Below are 20,276 nucleotides of genomic sequence, written 5' to 3' on the forward strand. Positions count from 1 at the left end.
GCCTGTGTTTAGCTCCATTAGTTAATTTTTTATCCTGAAAAACTCCCCAGTCCTTAAAGATTACAAGCATAACCATAACATGATGCAGCCACCACTATGCTTGAAAATATGGAGACTGGGACTAAGTAATGTGTTGTATTGGATTTGCCCCAAACATATAAGTGAGCTACAAATGTATTGGGACAGTGACACATTTTATGTTGTTTTGGCTCTATACTCCAGCACTTTGGATTTGAAATGAGACCCTGACTATGGGGTTAAAGACTGACAGCTTTAATATGAGGGTATTTTCATCCATATTGGGTGTACCGTTTAGAAATTATAGCACTGTTTGTACATAGTCCCCCTCTACAAACTTGCTGAATGCAATAGCAATTAAAATGTTAAATAATGTAGTGTCATTTTGGAATCACTTTTAAAGTAAATGAGAATAGAATATGTTAATAAACACTTCCACATTAATGTGGATGCTACCATGATTACACATAGTCCTGAATGAATCGTGAATAATGATGAGTGACAAAAACGCACAAATATCATACCCCCCCCAAAAAATGCTAACCTTCCCTGTTATTGTAATGGTGAGAGGTTAGCATGTCTTGTCTGGTTATGTAGAGTACCAGTCAGCTGAAGAGATACCAGCGGGCTTTGAGATACACTACATGACCAGAAGTATGAGGACACATGCTCATCGAACATCTCATTCCAAAATCATGGGCATTAATATGGAGTTGGTCCCCCCTTTGCTGCTGTAACAGCCTCCACTCTTCTGGGAAGGCTTTCCACTAGATGTTGGAACATTGCTGCGGGGACTTGCTTCCATTCAGCCACGAGCATTAGTGAGGTCGGGCACTGATGTTGGGCGATTAGGCCTGGCTCGCAGTCGGCGTTCCAATTCAGCCCAAAGGTGTTCGATGGGGTTGAGGTCAGGTTCTTCCACACTGATCTCGACAAACCATTTGTGTGGACCTCGCTTTGTGCACGGGGCCATTGTCATGCTGAAACAGGAAAGGGCCTTCCACAAACTGTTTCCACAAAGTTGGAAGCGCAGAATCGTCTAGAATGTCATTGTATGCTGTAGCGTTAAGATTTCCCTTCACTGGAACTGAGGGGCCTAGCCCGAACCATGAAAAACAGCCCCAGACCATTATTCCTCCTCCACCAAACTCTACAGTTGGCACTATGCATTGGGGCAGGTAGCATTCTCCTGGCATCCGCCAAACCCAGATTTGTCTGTCGGACTGCCAGATGGTGAAGCGTGATTTATCACACCAGAGAACGCGTTTCCACTGCTCAAGAGTCCAATGGCGGTGAGCTTTACACCACTCCTGCCGACACTTGGCATTGCGCATGGTGATCTTAGGCTTGTGTGCGGCTGCTCGGGCTTGGAAACCCATTTCGCAAAGCTCCCGACAAACTGTTCTTGTGCTGACGTTGTTCCAGAGGCAGTTTGGAGCTCGGTAGTGAGTGTTGCAACCGAGGACAGATGATTTCTACGACGGTGCCACGCTGAAAGTCACTGAGCTCTTCAGTAAAGCCATTCTACTGCCGATGTTTGTCTATGGAGATTTGTATTTGTATTTATTATGGATCCCATTAGCTGCTGCCAAGGCAGCAGATCATTTTGCTGGACCCCAGGAAGAGTAAGGCAGTTATACATATTAAAAACATTACAACACATTCATAACAGATTTCACAACATATTAAGTGTGTGCCCTCAGGCCTCTACTCTACTACCACATATCTATAACACAAAATCCATGTGTACATGTGTGTATAGTGCGTATGTTATGTGTTTGTATGCATGCGTCTATGTTTGTGTTGCTTCACAGTCCCCGCTGTTCCATAAGGTGTATTTTTGCATGGCTTTGTGCTCAGTTTTATATACCTGTCAGCAACAGGCGTGGCTGAAATAGCCAAATCCACTAATTTGAAAGGGTGTCTACATACTTTTGTATATATAGTGTATTTGGGGGGTGTTAGTCCTGTGTGCTCTGTTGTTACCTGTGTATAGGGGGAGCAGGGGAGGGAGCAGTATTTGTGTGTTTGTGAGGAAAGCTGTGGGGAGGCTTCAGTTTGGCTCACAATGCCTTGGAAGAGAAGAACACTGCGTCATAAAGCCATCTGTCTGTCTCTGTGTGTGTGTGTGTGTGTGTGTGTGTGTGTACACAATGCGCCTTGGCAGTCAAGTGAAGCCTCTTGCAGTTGGACCTCATTCTTAAGAAGCATTGTCTTTAAAATAGAATTTGTACACTAAATCCAAGTACAAAGAACCATTTAAATGAAGGTGATGCTCCATCTATCATTCTGTACATACAGTACGCCTACAACATAATATTCATGAGTATTAACAAGAAGTCTGTTCTACCTCTGGTGTCCAGACTGGAAGCCCGCTGGCTGCTATCCAGCTTCCACTTCTTGATCTTGAAGTATGGGCTGGCCCCCTCCAGGCTGGCATGACGCCTCAGCTTGGTGAAGAACTGCAGGACCGGGCCCTGTCCCACCCCCGCGCTAGGGGACACACCCGTCACAGACGTCACCGATGCCCCCTCACTCAAAGACGGACTGCCCCCATTCCTGGAGCCAGAAACCATCACCTCAATCTGGGGGAGAGAGAGGGAAAGGGGAAACCTAGTCAGTTGCACAACTGAATGCATTCAACCGAAATGGGTCTTCCGCATTTAACACAACCCCTCTGAATCAGAGAGGTGCGGGGTTGGGGGCTGCCTTAATCGACATCCACGTCAGGGAGGGGATAAGGGAATTGTCCATATTGTGTGATTGTAATATGAAAAGGAACTCAACCACTCAAAGAAAAAATGTAAGTTGATAGAAAAATGAGTTTTTATTTGCTCTCTCTCCTCCCAAGGTTAAGAAAAACAACAAAAATGTGAAAATTTGCCATGCAACAGTTAACTTTCTCCAATCTACCACGGAGAAGGAAAGTGGAGCCAGTGAACAGCCAGGCGCGATGAGGAGATGTGGGGAGCAGTGGTGTGTGTAATCTTCCCCGAACAAGGCCTTTCCAGAGGCTCTCCCTTGTTTACCCATCATCCTCCACCACTGTTGTCACTCAGACAGAGTGACTAGGGACACTGGATGCACACTGTACTTCTCCTCTAATGGTTCAGAGGCTTCATGATGACCTCTAGGCTCCAACGTTTCCTCAAGCTTAATGTGTGCTACTGTGTGTGTGCGCAACCCATTTGTATATTTGCAATCATGTAAATTATTCTCTATTCAGACCAATTAATACGCGTGATTAGCGGCTAACTGTATTCCATAGTTAAATAAGGACTTTAATTTAAACATATGGGTTTACATTCTACCCCATAATGACAAAGTGAAAATGTGATTTTAGAGTTGTTTGCAAATTTATTGAAAATGAAATACAGAAATATCTAATTTACATAAGTATTCAGACACCCGAGTCAATACTTTGTGGAAGCACCTTTGGCAGTGATTAGAGAAGCAAGTCTTTCTGGGTAAGTCTCTAAGAGCTTTCCACACCTGGATTGTGCAACATTTGCCCATTGTTCTTTTCAAAATTCTTCAAGCTCTGTCAAATTGGTTGTTGATCATTGCTAGACAACCATTTTCAGGTCTTGCCATAGATTTTCAAGTAGATTTATGTCAAAACTGTAACTCGACCACTCAGGAACGTTCACTTCCTTCTTGGTAAGCAACTCCAGTGTAGATTTGGCCTTGTGTTTTCGGTTATTGTCCTGCTGAAAGGTGAATTAATCTCCCAGTGTCTGGTGCAAAGCAGACAGAACTGGTTTTCCTCTGGGATTTTGCCTGTGCTTAGCTCCATTCCATTCTTTTTTGAATCCAAAACAACTCCCTAGTCCTTGCCAATGACAAGCATACCCATAACATGATGCAGCCACCATGCTTGAAAATATGAAGAGTGGTACTCTGTGATTTGTTGGATTTGCCCCAAACATAACACCGTATTCAGGACAAGAAGTTAATTGCTTTGCTACATTTTTTGCAGTATTACTTTAGTGCCTTGTTGCAAACAGGATGCATGTTTTGGAATATTTTTATTCTGTACGCTTCCTTCTTTCACTCTGTCAATAGACCCTTTTCCAGTACACAACACCCTGCCTCCCCACTTTTCCCCAAAACCTTTTAATTAAATGTTAACTGCAAAGTAGGCTTACCTGGCAGAAGTAGACCATGAGTAAGTACAGTATATTATTTGAATCTATTATTTGTTATTTGCAAACTTTTCCATGAAATGAGCAGCAGCAGTACAGAACCATTAGTAGCTTGCAACATGTTTCATTTTTTTAAAGTAGCGCTCATGCTAGAAAAGGTTGGAGACCCCTGGATTAGTGTGATATTTCCTCTCCAAATAAGTGACAGGTGCAGAATAGATGTAAAAAGGAACATGCAGATCGGGACATACGCGGACCACAAACTCCTCTCCTCTGGTATGGAGTTGGACGTCACGCACAACTCTTGGCGGCAGTAAGAAAGCCATCGCCATCTGCGCCCATTCAACAAATAACTTTTTGGGGTTCTCATACGCTTACAATGATGTTTTGATTCTTGCTTGAACAGTTGCTAAGATTACATTTGGTTGTGATCTTTGCAAAATAACTATTTTGGATGCAGCAGTTGTTAACGCTCATTGATATACGCTGTAGAAAAAGCTAGCCAAAGAACCAGTTTCCTGGTTGAAGTTGAAGTGTTTAAGTATAATGCAGTTGATTTGCGATGATGACACAAACATTATATTAAGCAGGACATACATACAAGTCTTATAATCCAATTATAATTCAAAAGTAGTGTGTGATGCATTCATAAGCAACATGTAAATAGAGGCTTTTTTGATGGCGTCCTATAAGAACTCCCCCTTGTTCTGCCACCAACTTGTGTGCATCGCCCTTGTGTAGCAATGTTTGCAAACACAGAAAGGGTCGATTAGGTTAGTATTGTGGAGTAACTACAATGTTGTTGATCCATCCTCAGTTTTCTCCTATCGCAGCCATTAAACTCTGTAACTGTTTTAAAGTCACCATTGGCCTCATGGTGAAATCCCTGAGCAGTTTCCTTCCTCTCCGGCAACTGAGTTAGGAAGGACGCCTGTATTTTTGTAGTGACTGGGTGTATTGATACACCATCCAAAGTGCAATTAATAACTTCACAATGCTGTTCAAATATTTTTATTGAACACACACAAGAATGGTGTATAGGTATGAAAGACATGTGTACAGTTCTTATCTAAACATAAGAGAACAGACATGAACAACAAGACCCAGAGTTCTGGACATAAAACAAATATTACAAAACACGACATACAGAACAGGGACAGGTAGAAAGAAAAAGGGTAGATGTAACCCCCCCCCACTTATACCCCCCTTTATCCCCCCCCCCATTCCACCCTATTCCCCTCCCGACTGCTCGAGTGTCGGGGCCAGCACACGCTGCCCAAAGGTGTATATAAATATGACAATTGAGAGTGCGTTAAAAGTACAAATTCACAGCACCGACTGGTCCAGGTAAGAGAGGAAAGGCTGCCAGATTTGATCAAATGTTGATAATTTATTGTTCAGAATATATCTAATTCTTTCTAAGTGTACAGTTTTTGCCACTTCGCTGAGCCATAATTTGGTAGAGGGCGCTTCCCTCCTTTTCCAAAACAACAAGATTAATTTTTTTGCCGAGATGAGACTGTAAGAGATTAGTTGTTTTTGGGAGTTGGTTAATCCGTTTAGGGAGTCGGACACTCCCAGGATTATCAGAAGCGGGTCTGGGTCTATTGAAGTCTCCAGAACTTCAGAGAGGACCCCAAATATTCTGCACCAATAACCATACAGACTAGAGCATAGGGCAAAGCAGTGGAGTAGTGTACCCTGCTCAGCCTGACATTTATCACACATAGGGGATGTATCAGGAAATATCCTATGCAGTTTAGTTTTGGAATAGTGTCATCTGTGTAGTACCTTAAATTGTATGAGACGATGTCTGGAGTTAATGGAGCAGGTGTGGATATACTCCAAGCTATCCTCCCAGTCTGCCACCGAAATATCAGTCCCTAGTTCTTCCTCCCATTTTGCCTTAATGGCATCTGTAGAGGGTGCGCTAACAGATTGAAAAGCGTCATATAGACGAGATATCAGTTTGTCTGAGGTGGGGCATATTTTTATGCATCCGTCAAACATGGAAGGTTTAGCATTCTCATAACTTCACAATGCTAAAAGGGATATTCAATGTCGCCTTTTTATAATGTTTACCCCATCTACCAATAGGTGCCCTTCTTAGTGAGGCATTGGAAAACCTCCCTGGTCTTGTGGTTGAATCGGTGTTTGAAATTCACTGCTAAACTGAGGGACCTCACAGATAATTGTATGTTTGGGGTACAGAGATGAGGTAGTCATTAAAAAAACACTATTATTGCACACAAAGTGAGTCCAAGCAACTTATTATGTGACTTGTTTACTCCTGAACTTATTTAGGCTTGCCATAACAAAGGGGTTGAATACTTATTGACTCAAGACATTTCAGCTTTTCATTTGTAATTAATTGGTTAAAAAAATTAAAATGAAAAATAGAATTCCACTTTGACATTATGGTGTGATAAAAAAAATCTCAATTCAACCAATTTTTTATTCAGGCTGTAGCACAACAAAATGTGTCAAGGGGGTGAACACTTTCTGTAGGCACTGTAGATATACCCTTTATATGTGATGATGAGTGATTAACTGAGTTGCTTAATGTAGTGTTTAATACTGTACATAATATTTGATTGATTGGTTTGTTGGTGGGTTGACTGATTGATAGATAGGGGTAAGTGACTCACGCTGCTGCTGGGCTCCTTGGGTCCCGGGGCACTCTCACTGAAGCTGGAGTCCACCACCGAGTTGAGGGTGTCCCCAGGGAGGCCTGAGCTGGGGCTGACACTCAGACTGGTCAATGCTGTCTGGGGCAGGGGACACAGGGTCCGCAGGGGCCGCAGGGGCCGCAGGGCACACAGCGCCGGCTACACACACACACACACAATGATTGAGAAACCTCAGTTAAATGCAAAATCAATGTATATGGCCCATTGGAATGAGGAGGCAGAATGATCCATGGGGCTGTATCTGATAGGGCTGAAACATGTTGTGGGCCCCACACTGATGGATGGCCTAATTGACCAAGTCATGACTAATGATGTATCAATGCTAATAGCAGCACAGTAGCATGGCTGTCACCTGGAAGATGGAGAGGCTGGACTTGGCGGCGGGGCGGGTTGTCATGGCGATGCTGTTCTCCAATGACTCACACTCGTGGATGGTGTCTATCTTGAGGGCCAGGGGCGGGATGTGGAGGTGTGTGAGCCGCGCATTCTTCAGGTGGTGGAAGTCACCCTCAGTCAACGTGTACCTGAGGTGGAAAACAGTTGAGAAACAGTTCAGAGAGTTCAAGGCTGATGCAATAGAAGTGCTATTGTGCAATCACTTTCAAGGAATGTTCTTCTATCCTTGTCCTTGGGACCCGCAAGGAGTGAAGTATTTTGTTCTCGACTATCACTACACCTGATTGAACTAATAATCAACAGTTTCCTTTGTTGGAAGTTTTTAGTACTGGGCTGGAAAAAAAGCTTGCACACCCTGTAGGTTCCTGGGACCAGGATCAGAGATAATTGGTTTAGAGAGAGATGCTGTATAGAGAATGCTGATGCAACATGGATGCAGTTACTGAGCTGCGTTTACTTTCAAGCGATAAAACACAGATTTTCTCACTTCAAACTCAAGGCTCAGCTGTAATGTGTATTTTGCACTACAGAATCTGTATTCTTCATTTGCATATCAGAATGAGGTAGGGCTCATGCAAAGAACTAGGACAGTCAGAAAGAGAGAGCACACATAGCTTAGTTACCATACATAATACATTTAAGCAATAAGGCCCGAGGAGGTGTGGCATATGGCCAATTTACCACGAATAAGGGCTGTTCTTATGCACGGCGCAACACGGAGTGTTGTTTCTCCCGAGTGGCGCAGTGGTCTAAGGCGCTGCATCGCAGTGCTAGCCTTGCCACTAGAGATCCTGGTTCGAATCCAGGCTCTGTCGTAGCCGGCCATGACCGGGAGACCCATGGGGCGGCGCACAATTTGCCCAGCGTCGTCCAGGGTAGGGGAGGGAATGGCCGGCAGGGATGTAGCTCAGTTGGTAGAGCATGGTGTTTGCAACGCCAGGGTTGTGGGTTCGTTTCCCACGGGGGGCCAGTATAATTTTTTTATTTTTTATTAAATGTAAGTCGCTCTGGATAAGAGCGTCTGCTAAATGACTAAAATGTAAATGTAAATGACACAGCCATTAGCTGTCATATATTGGCCATATACCACAAACACCTGAGGTGCCCTATTGCTATTATAAACTGGTTACCAACGTAATTAGAACAGTAAATAGTACATTTTTGTCATACCCGTGGTATATGGTCTGAAATACCATGGCTTTCAGCCAATCAGCATTCAGGGCTCAACCCACCCAGTTTATAATATGAATTAATTGATGTGGTTAACCCTTTGCAAACACAGAGCCACATTCTATAGCTAAAGTAGGCTACATTGCACAATTATGAAACCCTTTCTATGAATAATGTATTTTCAGAGCATCAGTCCCTATAATTACCCTATAATAAAGCATCCATAACAGCTCTTCAAACTGCCTTTATAATGTATTACTGCCTTTATAATGTATTACTGCCTTTATAATGTATTACACAGGCTCTTAGAAAGTCTCTCCATAATGTCTTCCAATGTAACAAAATAAGCGCCAATCTTTTCACACATTTTTAACACAAACACTTTGTTGCTAAGGCAGTCGTACTGTAGTGCAGAATATTGAGCATATTCAGCGTGGTCTAGTGTGGGGGAGTGAGTGGGCGTCTGGCGGATGGATCCATCTGACCTGCGGCCTTTCTCCAGGGCCTTCTTGCCGTGGTCGAAGAGCGCCGCCTCGTTGAAGGAGACGCGGCGGCCGCCCTGGGTGCCCGTGGACAGGAAGCGCTCCGTCTCCATGTCCATGTGGGAGCTGGCGGCCGACAGGCAGTCCGACTCGTCCACCCGGATGGTGATCTCTGCTGGGGGAGGGGGAGGGGGAGGGGGGAGGGGGGAGTGGACGAACAGTACCACAGCCTCACTTACTGTTGTCTTGTTGTCATGCAAATGTGTGTATGTCTAGTAATTTATGTATGACATTTTTATTCCAAATGGAGCTGTGCTTGTTCTAATACATGAATACATTAAAAAAAGACATAACAGATCTGATAGTATACTAAATGTACCTTGTCTTAGGTACAGTACCTTCAGAAAGTATTCACACCCCTTGACTTTTTCCACATTTTGTTGTTACAGCCTGAATTTTAAATGGTTTAAATTTAGATTTTTGGTGTCACTGGCCTGTACACAATAAAAATCTAATCAAATTGTATTTGTCAAATGCGCCGAATACAACAGGTGTAGACCTTACCGTAAAATGCTTACTTACAAGCCCTTAACTCTATTTCTTGAAAGGTGTTGTTGGTTAAGAAAATATTTACTAAATAAACTAAAGTAATGTAAATAGTTCGGGTGGCCATTTGATTAATTGTTCAGCAGTCTTATAGCTTGGGGGTAGAAGCTGTTAAGGAGCCTTTTGGACCTAGACTTGGCGCTCCGGTACCGCTTGCCGTGCGGTAGCAGAGAGAACAGTCTATGACTTGGGTGACGGGAGTCTGACAATTTTTTGGGCCTTCCTCTGACACCGCCTAATATAAAAGGTCCTGGATGGCAGGAAGCTTGGCCCCAGTGATGTATTGGGCCGTACACACTACCCTCTTTTGTGCCGAGCAGTTGCCATACCAGGAGGTGAAGCAACCGGTCAGGATGCTCTCTGTGGTGCAGCTGTAGAACTTTGAGGATATGGGGACCCATGCCAAATCTTTTCAGTCTCCTGAGGGGGGAAAGGTGTTGTCGTGCCCTCTTCACAACTGTCTTGGTGTGTTTGGACCAACCGGCCTCACAACCGCAGAACACGTGTATGGCGTCGTGTAGGCGAGCTTTTTGGTCATGTCAATGTTATGAACAGAGTGCCCCATGGTGGCGGTGGGGTTATAGTTTGGGTAGGCATAAGCTGCGGACAATGAACACAATAGAGGAAAACCTGGTTCAGTCTGCTTTCAAACTGACACTGGGAGACAAATTCACCTTTCAGCAGGACAATAACCTAAAACACTGGAGTTGCTTACCAAGACGACATTGAATGTTCCTGAGTGGCCTAGTTACAGTTTTGACTTAAATCGGCTTGAAAATCTATGGCGTTTATGTTTGTTCAGTATACACAATCCAGGTGTGCAAAGCTCTTAGAGACTTACCCAAAACAACTCACAGCTGTAAATCACTGCCAAAGGTGATTCTAACATGTATTGACTCAGGGGGTTGAATACTTTTGTAATCAAGATACTGTATATTAGCGTTTTATTTATTATATATATTTTTCAAATAAATGTTCGAATTTTTCTTCCACTTTTACATTAGTATTTTGTGTAGATTGTTGACAAAAAATTACAATTAAATCAATTTTAATCCCACCTTGTAACACAACAAAATGTGGAAAAAGTATAGGGGTGTGAATACTTTCTGAAGGCACTTTAAGTACCTTGTCTTGCTTAATGAATGTAAATGTGTTCCTGAATTGTCATACCCAGCAGATCCTCAGATAACCCACATCTAAATGTTTGTATTTACACAGCATGACTACGTATCAGAGGAGCATAGCCTCACTTTCACAAAATGTTGTGTTCTTGGGATAGAACATGGCAATATGTCCAATGGCTACGAGTGTTTACCAGAGACTGCTAAGAAACCCTGATGGAGGTAGCTTCCTGCCGAAACATTAGCGACTTTAAATAAATAATTTGCATTCGGCTGCTATACATTATTTTCCCAAGTGCTGACGAATGATAAACATGGTTTGACTCTCCCTCACTCACCATGGACTGGCTGAGACTCCTCAGTGTAGGTTGTGTTGGTTTTCTCAGGGTCGTCACTGGCACTGCAGCACATAGGAGTAGATCAATGCACAGACATGATTAACCCTGAAGTCTATGGCTCTGTCTCAAATCACAACCTATTCTCTATTTAGTGCACTACTTTGACCAAAAGTAGTGCACTATATAGGGAATAAGGTGTGATTTGAGATGTTTTCCATGCATTTAGAACTGTAGGCCAGCTGACAGGAGCACATAGAGAGGACCAGGATACTCTCACACCAAGGTCAATCTGACTAGTAGCAGCATAATCAATGCACATGTAAATCATGTCAGGTGACATGGAAACCTTCAGGGAGAAGGAACCTCCTGACCTCTTCAATAGAGCATGGGATGTCAGTTCTATACTATGGGTTTCAGTGGAGGCCGCTGAGGGGAGGATGGCTCATAATAATGGCTGGAACGGAGCAAATGGAATGGCATCAAACACATGGAAACCATGTGTTTGATACCATTCCACTCCAGCCAATACCACGGGCCCGTCCTCCCCAATTAAGGTGCCACCAACCTCCTGTGATAGGTTTTCTAATATTAGTATTATTTCTACTAATAAATATTACTAGATTAAATTTCTACTAATACCTATGGTACAAATGAAAATATTTCTTCTGATCTGCAGTTCTAATCCTATACATTTCTCTAAGGGGAGGAATTTTTTCTTCCCTATATTATTGCTAATTTCCCTGAATGCACTGTGTTTTTGACCCCCACCACAGCCTTATACTGGAGCAGTAGAGCAGCCGAGGTCTCTTCCCTGTCAGTGCATCTGCGGTTCCTTTGTGCTATATTATCTGTGAGAGAATGACTTGAGGGATTTCTCTGGCCGCCCGGCTCTGTGCTTTCATTTCCTTTGTGCTCTCTGCGTGTGCGTGTGTGTTTCACAGGGCTGCAGCCAGAGCTTATAGCAATGTGAGACGCAAGATTAATCACCGCCATTGGCTGCTATGAAATATCATTACACTCATCATTTGTACCAGTCAGCACTACTCTACCCCGGCCAGCCTGCATCCTGCCACTGAGTCTGCCTCTGTATCTGCTGCTGTGTACAGAAAGGGGAGGAGCATGATAATGGAATAAACATAGCTTTCTATACAAATATTTGGATGGTCTCCGTCTCACTCAGACATACATAGCTACATCACTAAACCATGTAGACTAGTGGTCTGACCTGGCATAGTGGCGGTCTCCATCACAGCAGCGTCTGCAGACAATCAGGATGACAGACAGCAGGACCAGTGTTCCCCCTAGGAAGATGGACAGGAGCACCAGGAGCAGGACGTAACCATTCTGTTGTTTACCAGGCTCAAATGGGACCCCCTGGAGAAACATTGGCGAGAGGATGAGGGACAGTGGCAGCTGTAGAAACTGTAGAGACTAGAGACGAAGGGATGTGAAGGACTGATGAAAGAATAGAACAGAATAGGAGAAATTTGGTTGAGGGTTTAGCTAGGTGCTAAAACCAGGGATAAAAATAACCCTTGGATCTTTAAAGGTGCCCCCCTCCAATTAATCGAGACAATGTAATTACATTTGATCTACATCTATTGTTTCAGATTGAGGTTTGGTGGCTCATACCCTGCCTGTGTGTTATGCTACTGTGGTTAGTGGGCGGAGGGAGAGTGGGAGAGGGTGCACAGGTGTGCTCATTGTTCTGGGGTTGAGACTTTAAGTGCATGACTAAGATCCCGAGAGGAATGGGTGTTTACTGAGAGAGACGGGTACCGCAGAGGCTGTGTGTAGAATGGAGAAAAAAACACCACATCTTCCCACATGAACATCAAAGCCCAGAGAGAAGCCACTTGTAGCAGGGCTTCCTGGCTAATTGCTCCCCTGGTCTCTGTGTGAGAAGGCTATTCAGGTGAGACAAGGCAGCAGGAGCGCTAAATGGAAAAAAGACAACACTGCACTACGCTACACTTTCCTCAGCAACAGTTCTCCTTTTAATTGCTTTAACTTGTTAGAGAGCAATTATTATGCTCTACCTACATAACTTCTACCTATTGCGTAAGACCAGGTATGGTAAGAGTGATCACAAAGTCTGGTAGCTTTCAGACGTGAAAAACAAACAATGCTATGAGAAATACCTCCCCAAACAGCCCGCTGTGCAGATGCATTACCTTACCAATTACAGCATGCAGCTTGAAGCCATTGATTTACCCCTACTGATTTGTGCACAGTGAATTTATAAACGCCACAGAGCTATTCATCAATTGTGGCCTGTGCTAGTAACCTGTCTGCACCTAAGACAGGGAAAGGTGCTCTGAGGGTGGTGCTGGAGCTGACTGAATACAACAGGGAAGAGATTTTAGGCTGGCTGTCTAACACATAGTTTAGGTTCGACCAAAAATGTCATTCTGAATGAGGTTGGACTTCCATATGATAGAATTGTGTCTACCTAAAAGCTTTACAAAGAGGTAAGAGCTTCCTTTCAGACAGTAAACCTTTACCTCGCCAACAGCATGTCAAGTCACTCTGGCTCTAGAGAAGCTGTGTGTGGCTAATTGAAAAAGCATCACAGTCAGAAAGTCCCCTTGATACACTACTATCCAAACAAAAAGGCTTAGGAACTCTCTAGCTAGTTCAATCAGAAACAAACTTCTGCGGCTTCCTTCATCCATTGCATTGTTAGATGCAAACCGCTCAAGAGCAGCAGTACAGAGTTATGCTGCTATTGTACGTCCGTTTAATACCACAGTCACAAAGGCTACAGTCCATGCAGTAACCAAGGTTAAAAACTGTCGTCTGTACCATACACTCAGTAATATGCATGTTACCCCAGTGTTGATGACTGCTGACATCAGATAATAATTTCTCTAAAAGGAGGAAATAAATGTAAGATTAGATCATGGATTGAATTATTTCAGACCCAGACCAGGATGTTCCCTCTATTAGCCAGTCAGGCAGAATAGAGGGAGAACAGTCAGCTCTGGCAGTTAGCAGAGCACACACACACACACCACAACACACACAGGAGGGTGCCCTGGCGGTGACTTACGGTGGAGTTCTCGGTGAGGTTGTTCCAGACGGTAGACTCATTGCTCATGGTCCAGGCGAGCGTGAGCGTCCCCCTGAGACAACAAACAGGAAGTTAGGCAGCTGCTGGAACAGACACCATAAAACACCTCACAGAGATTCGGACACCAGTTACAGTGGGGGAAAAAAGTATTTAGTCAGCCACCAATTGTGCAAGTTCTCCCACTTAAAAAGATGAGAGAGGCCTGTAATTGTCATCATAGGTACACGTCAACTATGACAGACAAAATGAGGAAAAAAAATCCAGAAAATCACATTGTAGGATTTTTTATGATTTTATTTGCAAATTATGGTGGAAAATAAGTATTTGGTCAATAACAAAAGTTTCTCAATACTTTGTTATATACCCTTTGTTGGCAATGACACAGGTCAAACGTTTTCTGTAAGTCTTCACAAGGTTTTCACACACTGTTGCTGGTATTTTGGCCCATTCCTCCATGCAGATCTCCTCTAGAGCAGTGATGTTTTGGGGCTGTCGCTGGGCAACACAGACTTTCAACTCCCTCCAATGGTTTTCTATGGGGTTGAGATCTGGAGACTGGCTAGGCCACTCCAGGACCTTGAAATGCTTCTTACGAAGCCACTCCTTCGTTGCCCGGGCGGTGTGTTTGGGATCATTGTCATGCTGAAAGACCCAGCCACGTTTCATCTTCAATGCCCTTGCTGATGAAAGGAGGTTTTCACTCAAAATCTCACGATACATGGCCCCATTCATTCTTTCCTTTACACGGATCAGTCGTCCTGGTCCCTTTGCAGAAAAACAGCCCCAAAGCATGATGTTTCCACCCCCATGCTTCACAGTAGGTATGGTGTTCTTTGGATGCAACTCAGCATTCTTTGTCCTCCAAACACTACGAGTTGAGTTTTTACCAAAAAGTTATATTTTGGTTTCATCTGACCATATGACATTCTCCCAATCCTCTTCTGGATCATCCAAATGCACTCTAGCAAACTTCAGACGGGCCTGGACATGTACTGGCTTAAGCAGGAGGACACGTCTGGCACTGCAGGATTTGAGTCCCTGGTGGCGTAGTGTGTTACTGATGGTAGGCTTTGTTACTTTGGTCCCAGCTCTCTGCAGGTCATTCACTAGATCCCCCCGTGTGGTTCTGGGATTTTTGCTCACTGTTCTTGTGATCATTTTGACCCCACAGGGTGAGATCTTGCGTGGAGCCCCAGATCGAGGGAGATTATCAGTGGTCTTGTATGTCTTCCATTTCCTAATAATTGCTCCCACAGTTGATTTATTCAAACCAAGCTGCTTACCTATTGCAGATTCAGTCTTCCCAGCCTGGTGCAGGTCTACAATTTTGTTTCTGGTGTCCTTTGACAGCTCTTTGGTCTTGGCCATAGTGGAGTTTGGAGTGTGACTTTTTGAGGTTGTGGACAGGTGTCTTTTATACTGATAACAAGTTCAAACAGGTGCCATTAATACAGGTAACGAGTGGAGGACAGAGGAGCCTCTTAAAGAAGAAGTTACAGGTCTGTGAGAGCCAGAAATCTTGCTTGTTTGTAGGTGACCAAATACTTATTTTCAACCATAATTTGCAAATTAATTAATTAAAAATCCTACAATGTGATTTTCTGGAAAAGAAATTCTCATTTTGTCTGTCATAGTTGACGTGTACCTATGATGAAAATTACAGGCCTCTCATCTTTTTAAGTGGGAGAACATGCACAATTGGTGGCTGACTAAATACTTTTTTTCTCCACTGTATATCTCAGAGATCTACTGTAAATATATCTGCAGACATATGTCCCTCTAAAATAATTGAGGAATATGCAGAAAAGCAAAGCTGCCTATAAGAGTGCCATTGAATCTGAACAAATACACTTCAGAACATTTATTTTCCCCATAAATGTAACCCAGCAAACTGGGAATATTCCCAGGACATTAGCTAACATTCCTATTAAGTTCTTGTTAGGGTTTGAGCTAACATTAGGATGATAACATCCCACAAACATTAAAATAAAAGTTTTTTTTTTTTTAAATCACCAAATATTTTTTCTAAGAAAATGTTTGGAATACAATTTCCTTGGAATGTTCTAACATTCACAAAAATTTTGTTCACAACATCTGTAAAAACTACCACAGAACATTCCCCTAAGGATCTCATTAGCCTGCCAGGGAATGTATACTGAACAAAAATATAAAACGCAACTTTCAACAATTTCAAAGATTTGACTGAGTTACAGTTCATAAGGAAATCAGTCAATTGAAATAAATTCATTAGGCCATAATCTATGGATTTCATGTCTGGGAATACAGATATGCACCTGTTAGTGCATTCGGAAAGTATTCAGACCCCTTGACTTTTAACACATTTTGTTATGTTACAGCCCCATTCTAAAATGGATGAAATAAGCCCCCCCCCCCCATCAATCTACACACAATACCCCATAATGACAAAGCAAAAAACAGGTTTTTAGACATTTCTCCACAGAGGAACTCTGGAGCTCTGTCAGTGACCATCGGGTTCTTGGTTACCTCCATGACCAAGGCCCTTCTCCCCCGATTGCTCAGTTTGGCCAGGCGGCCAGCTCTAGGAAGAGTCTTGGTGGTTACAAACTTCTTCCATTTAAGAATGATGGAGGCCACTGTGTTCTTGGGTACCTTCAATGCTGCAGAAATGTTTTGGTACCCTTCCCCAGATCTGTGCCTCGACACAATCCTGTCTCGGAGCTCTACGGACAATTCCTTTGACCTCATGGCTTAGTTTATGCTCAGACATGCACTGTCAACTGTGGGACCTTATATAGACAGCTGTGTGCTTTTCCATGTCCAATCAATTGAATTTACCACAGGTGGACTCCAATCAAGTTGTAGAAACATCTCAAGGATGATCATTGGAAATAGGATGCACCCAAGCACAATTGAGTCTCATAGCAAAGGGTCTGAATACTTATGTAAATAAGGTATTTATGTGTTTATTTTTCATAAATTAGCAAATAAAATCTAAAAGCCTGTTTTCGCTTTGTCATTATGGGGTATTGTGTATAGATTACTGGGGATTATTATTATTTTTTAATCCATTTTAGAATAAGTCTAACGTAACAAAATGTGGAAAAAGTCAAGGGGTCTGAATACTTTCCGAAGGCACTGTATATCTTGTCATGCACCCACACTGTTCTCACAACATAATGAAACATTTTGGGAACTTTAAAATAACATGCAAAATATGTTCTGTTAACATTATTTTTTCCACCCTAATACCAAACATTGTATAATCAACACAACTGGACACACACACACACATATATATATTTATTCTGGACAGATTGTGTCACTAGAACTTTTAGGGGAAATGTCCTTACACCTTTCCTACAACTTTTGGTTTGCTGGGATGAATACAAGTCAACAGACTATGAAAGACTGTGGGAAGAAGCAGAACCAAAACTAGCGTGTGTCTGCCGAATTGCGAGAGTCGCCAGCCAGGCAGAATAGCATCAATGCTGTAAATCATCCTCCCACCTCAGCCCCCAGAACCCTCTTCATCAAATAGAGGCTCTGCCATCACATTACTAAGAGATAGCTGTGGTGGTCCAACAGCTGAGGCCCAATGCATTCCCTCACACGGAACAGATCATAGCCATTAATGCTGCTGCAGCGTTCCGTCCACACCGCATACACACACCACAGGCGTACATGCGCAGGTGCACACACACAAACACACAGCAGGGGAGAAGCAACATGGCAGCAGCACTCTTTGCCTAGCACAGCACCTATTCTCCCTCCCCCCTCTCCCAGCACCGCTGCATCTGCTACGGGGGAGATGCCTGTCAGAGTGTCTTACCCTGATGGAGGGCTGTTTGCAGCAGCTCTGGATGTGGGTCTCTCCCTTCTCAGCTCCTCCTCAGCTTACTTGCTGCATTCTCAGCCTGCCTCTGCCCACCCACCTGGCTGGCCAACCTCCTCAGGGCTGTAGTATCCTCTCAGCATAGGCTTGCCTGGGCTCTGACCAGCAGCTCAGCTGCTTAGGAAGCAACAAAAAGTCACTGGCAATCATATACACTGCCGCTAGCAAAACAATACATTGCAGTTGAATTGTATTTATTTTAAGCTATGGAAACAGACATTTCCCAATGTGTTGCATGTTGTGTATTAGGGTTGTATCATTTGCACCTTACGGTAGTTGTATAGGCAGAGCATCATGGGTAATATGTGTTCAGATGAGCACGTTCTAGATAAATGTTTGAACTGATTCCTGTCTCCAGTCTCATCAATATTGAATTGTTATAAAGATTGTTATGAAACCCACGAGACATAACAAAATATTGGCGATGAGTAGGTCTGAACCTACAGGAACTATTCTGTCCAGAATAAGTCGGTTTTTACAAGTTTAAGACTTATTTTCCGTGGTACAGTCTAGGCTAATGTTGTTAACTCAGTGGATTGCTAGCAGAGGCAAGTGCTTAGTTTAGCTAGCTAAGAGGGAGTTAGTATCGCCAATGGAAGGCAGAAACGGATTCGAGACGGACGTCGGAGCGAGAAAACAACGTGATTAAAAAAGGGAGGACATTTGTGAAGACTAACTTGACAAATGAGCGAACTTGAGGAGGAAACATCAGTGAGTGAAGTGAATGAAGATCACTAAATATTGCAGAACAGAACGTTGCCGTGGTTGAGGACAATATTGAAGTGAGTGACAATCAGGAGCCTATTGAGAAACTAAATATGGCTGGAATTGTTGGAAATATTAGACAATTTGATTAAAGTATTGAGCATTTTACATTTACATTTTTGTCATTTAGCAGACGCTCTTATCCAGAGCGACTTACAGTTAGTGCATACATAATAAATAAATAAAAATCATACCCCCCGTGGGATTCGAACCCTCAACCCTGGCGTTGCAAACGCCATGCTCTACCAACTGAGTTACATCTCATATACAGAGGGGCTCATATACAGAATGGTTTGAATATTATGTTCTTGCAAATAACATTGATGAGGACAGAATTGTGCCTAGATGTTTTTGGGGCCAAAGACATTTACAATTTTCTTCGCTGCCTGCTACAGCCAGACAGGCCAGGCAATATTACGTATGGGGATATTGCGGAAATACTGAAAGGGTACTTTTCCCCAAAACCACTAGTTATTGCTGAAAGGTTTAGGTGCCACAGAAGAAATCAGGAAGATGGAGAATCAGTGACAATGTTTGCTGCTGCATTAAAAAAACGATCAGAGCACTGTGAGTTTAATGATGTTCTAAATGACACCATTAGAGACAGACTAGTATGTGGGCTACGGAGCGAAGCTACACAAAAGAGACTATTGACTGAAAGTAATCTGTCTTTGGCAAAGGCCATTGAAGTCAGTGTGGCCATGGAAGAGGCTCAGCTGTTGAGATCATCAGGAAAAGTGCACACAGAGTTGCAACTGAAAATCAGAGACAGGGTAATCAAGGCACATACTTTCGCTGTGGCAAAGCGGGACATCAGGCGTCTACGTGCTGGTTTAAGGACATGGATTGCTGAGCAGGTGGTAAAAAAGGTAAAAATTAAGAATGAAAGTCCCACACTAATTGTGCTGCCAAACATTGAATGGGTATAGCAACCAATGTTTCTGCACACAGTGCCTTCTCAGTTGATGAAAAGTCAAAGGAGCTGCTGACCGTCGTGACACACAAGGGGCTATTCAGGTAATGTTGTCTACCATTTGGAATCACAAGTGCGCCAGTGCTGTTCCAGTGGGTGACCATATCTTGAGTGGATTGCCAGGAGTACAATGCTACCTGGATGACATCCTCGTTACTGGAAAGGATGAAGAGGACCATATCCAGAACTTGGATGCGGCCTTACAGAGATTAAAGGACTACGGACTGCGAGTTCGTAAGGACAAATGTGCATTCTTCCAATCAGTAGAATACCTCGGACACGTCAGGTGCTACGGGCCTTCACAAGGCTCCGTCCAAGGTCAAGGCGATCTTGGACGCCCCAGCTCCTCAGCCAACTGCATTCTTTCCTGGGGTTACTGAATTACTACAGATGCTTTATCCTGAGCTTAGCAACAAAGCTGAAGCAACTGAGTCAGTTGCTTTGTCAGGACAAAACATGTAAATGGTCAGAACAATGCGAGGAAGCATTTGTCAAAAAAGCAAGGAAATACTCCTGAAAACTGAGTCACTGACACACTCGACCCGTCATTGCCCATCCAACTAGCTTGAGATGCTAGTCCCTAGGTTGTGGGAGCAGTCGTGTCCCATATCATGCCTTCAGGTGA

At 43.4% G+C, this 20,276-nt stretch overlaps 1 protein-coding gene across 3 annotated transcripts in view; it reads right to left on the bottom strand.

Annotated features, from left to right (window-relative positions):
- The window catches only part of cbarpb (CACN subunit beta associated regulatory protein b), a 37,076-nt gene that overhangs the window by 9,904 nt on the left and 6,896 nt on the right, over positions 1-20,276 (bottom strand). The window contains exons 2-9 of one of the 3 annotated variants that reach the window (XM_041839601.2): positions 17,851-18,027; positions 14,019-14,091; positions 12,192-12,340; positions 10,967-11,028; positions 8,905-9,073; positions 7,206-7,377; positions 6,812-6,991; positions 2,369-2,603 (exon numbers count right to left, since the gene is read on the bottom strand). In XM_041839601.2, coding sequence (XP_041695535.2) covers positions 2,369-2,603; positions 6,812-6,991; positions 7,206-7,377; positions 8,905-9,073; positions 10,967-11,028; positions 12,192-12,340; positions 14,019-14,066 — 1,015 coding nt within the window. In that variant the 5' untranslated portion in view covers positions 14,067-14,091; positions 17,851-18,027. Of the gene's footprint in view, positions 1-2,368; positions 2,604-6,811; positions 6,992-7,205; positions 7,378-8,904; positions 9,077-10,966; positions 11,029-12,191; positions 12,341-14,018; positions 14,092-17,850; positions 18,031-20,276 lie in introns of all 3 variants that reach the window. The other 2 variants (XM_041839599.2, XM_041839600.2) reach the window with 2 other exon arrangements.

Source organism: Coregonus clupeaformis, chromosome 20, assembly GCF_020615455.1.
Source record: "Coregonus clupeaformis isolate EN_2021a chromosome 20, ASM2061545v1, whole genome shotgun sequence".
NCBI classification, from domain to species: domain Eukaryota; kingdom Metazoa; phylum Chordata; class Actinopteri; order Salmoniformes; family Salmonidae; genus Coregonus; species Coregonus clupeaformis.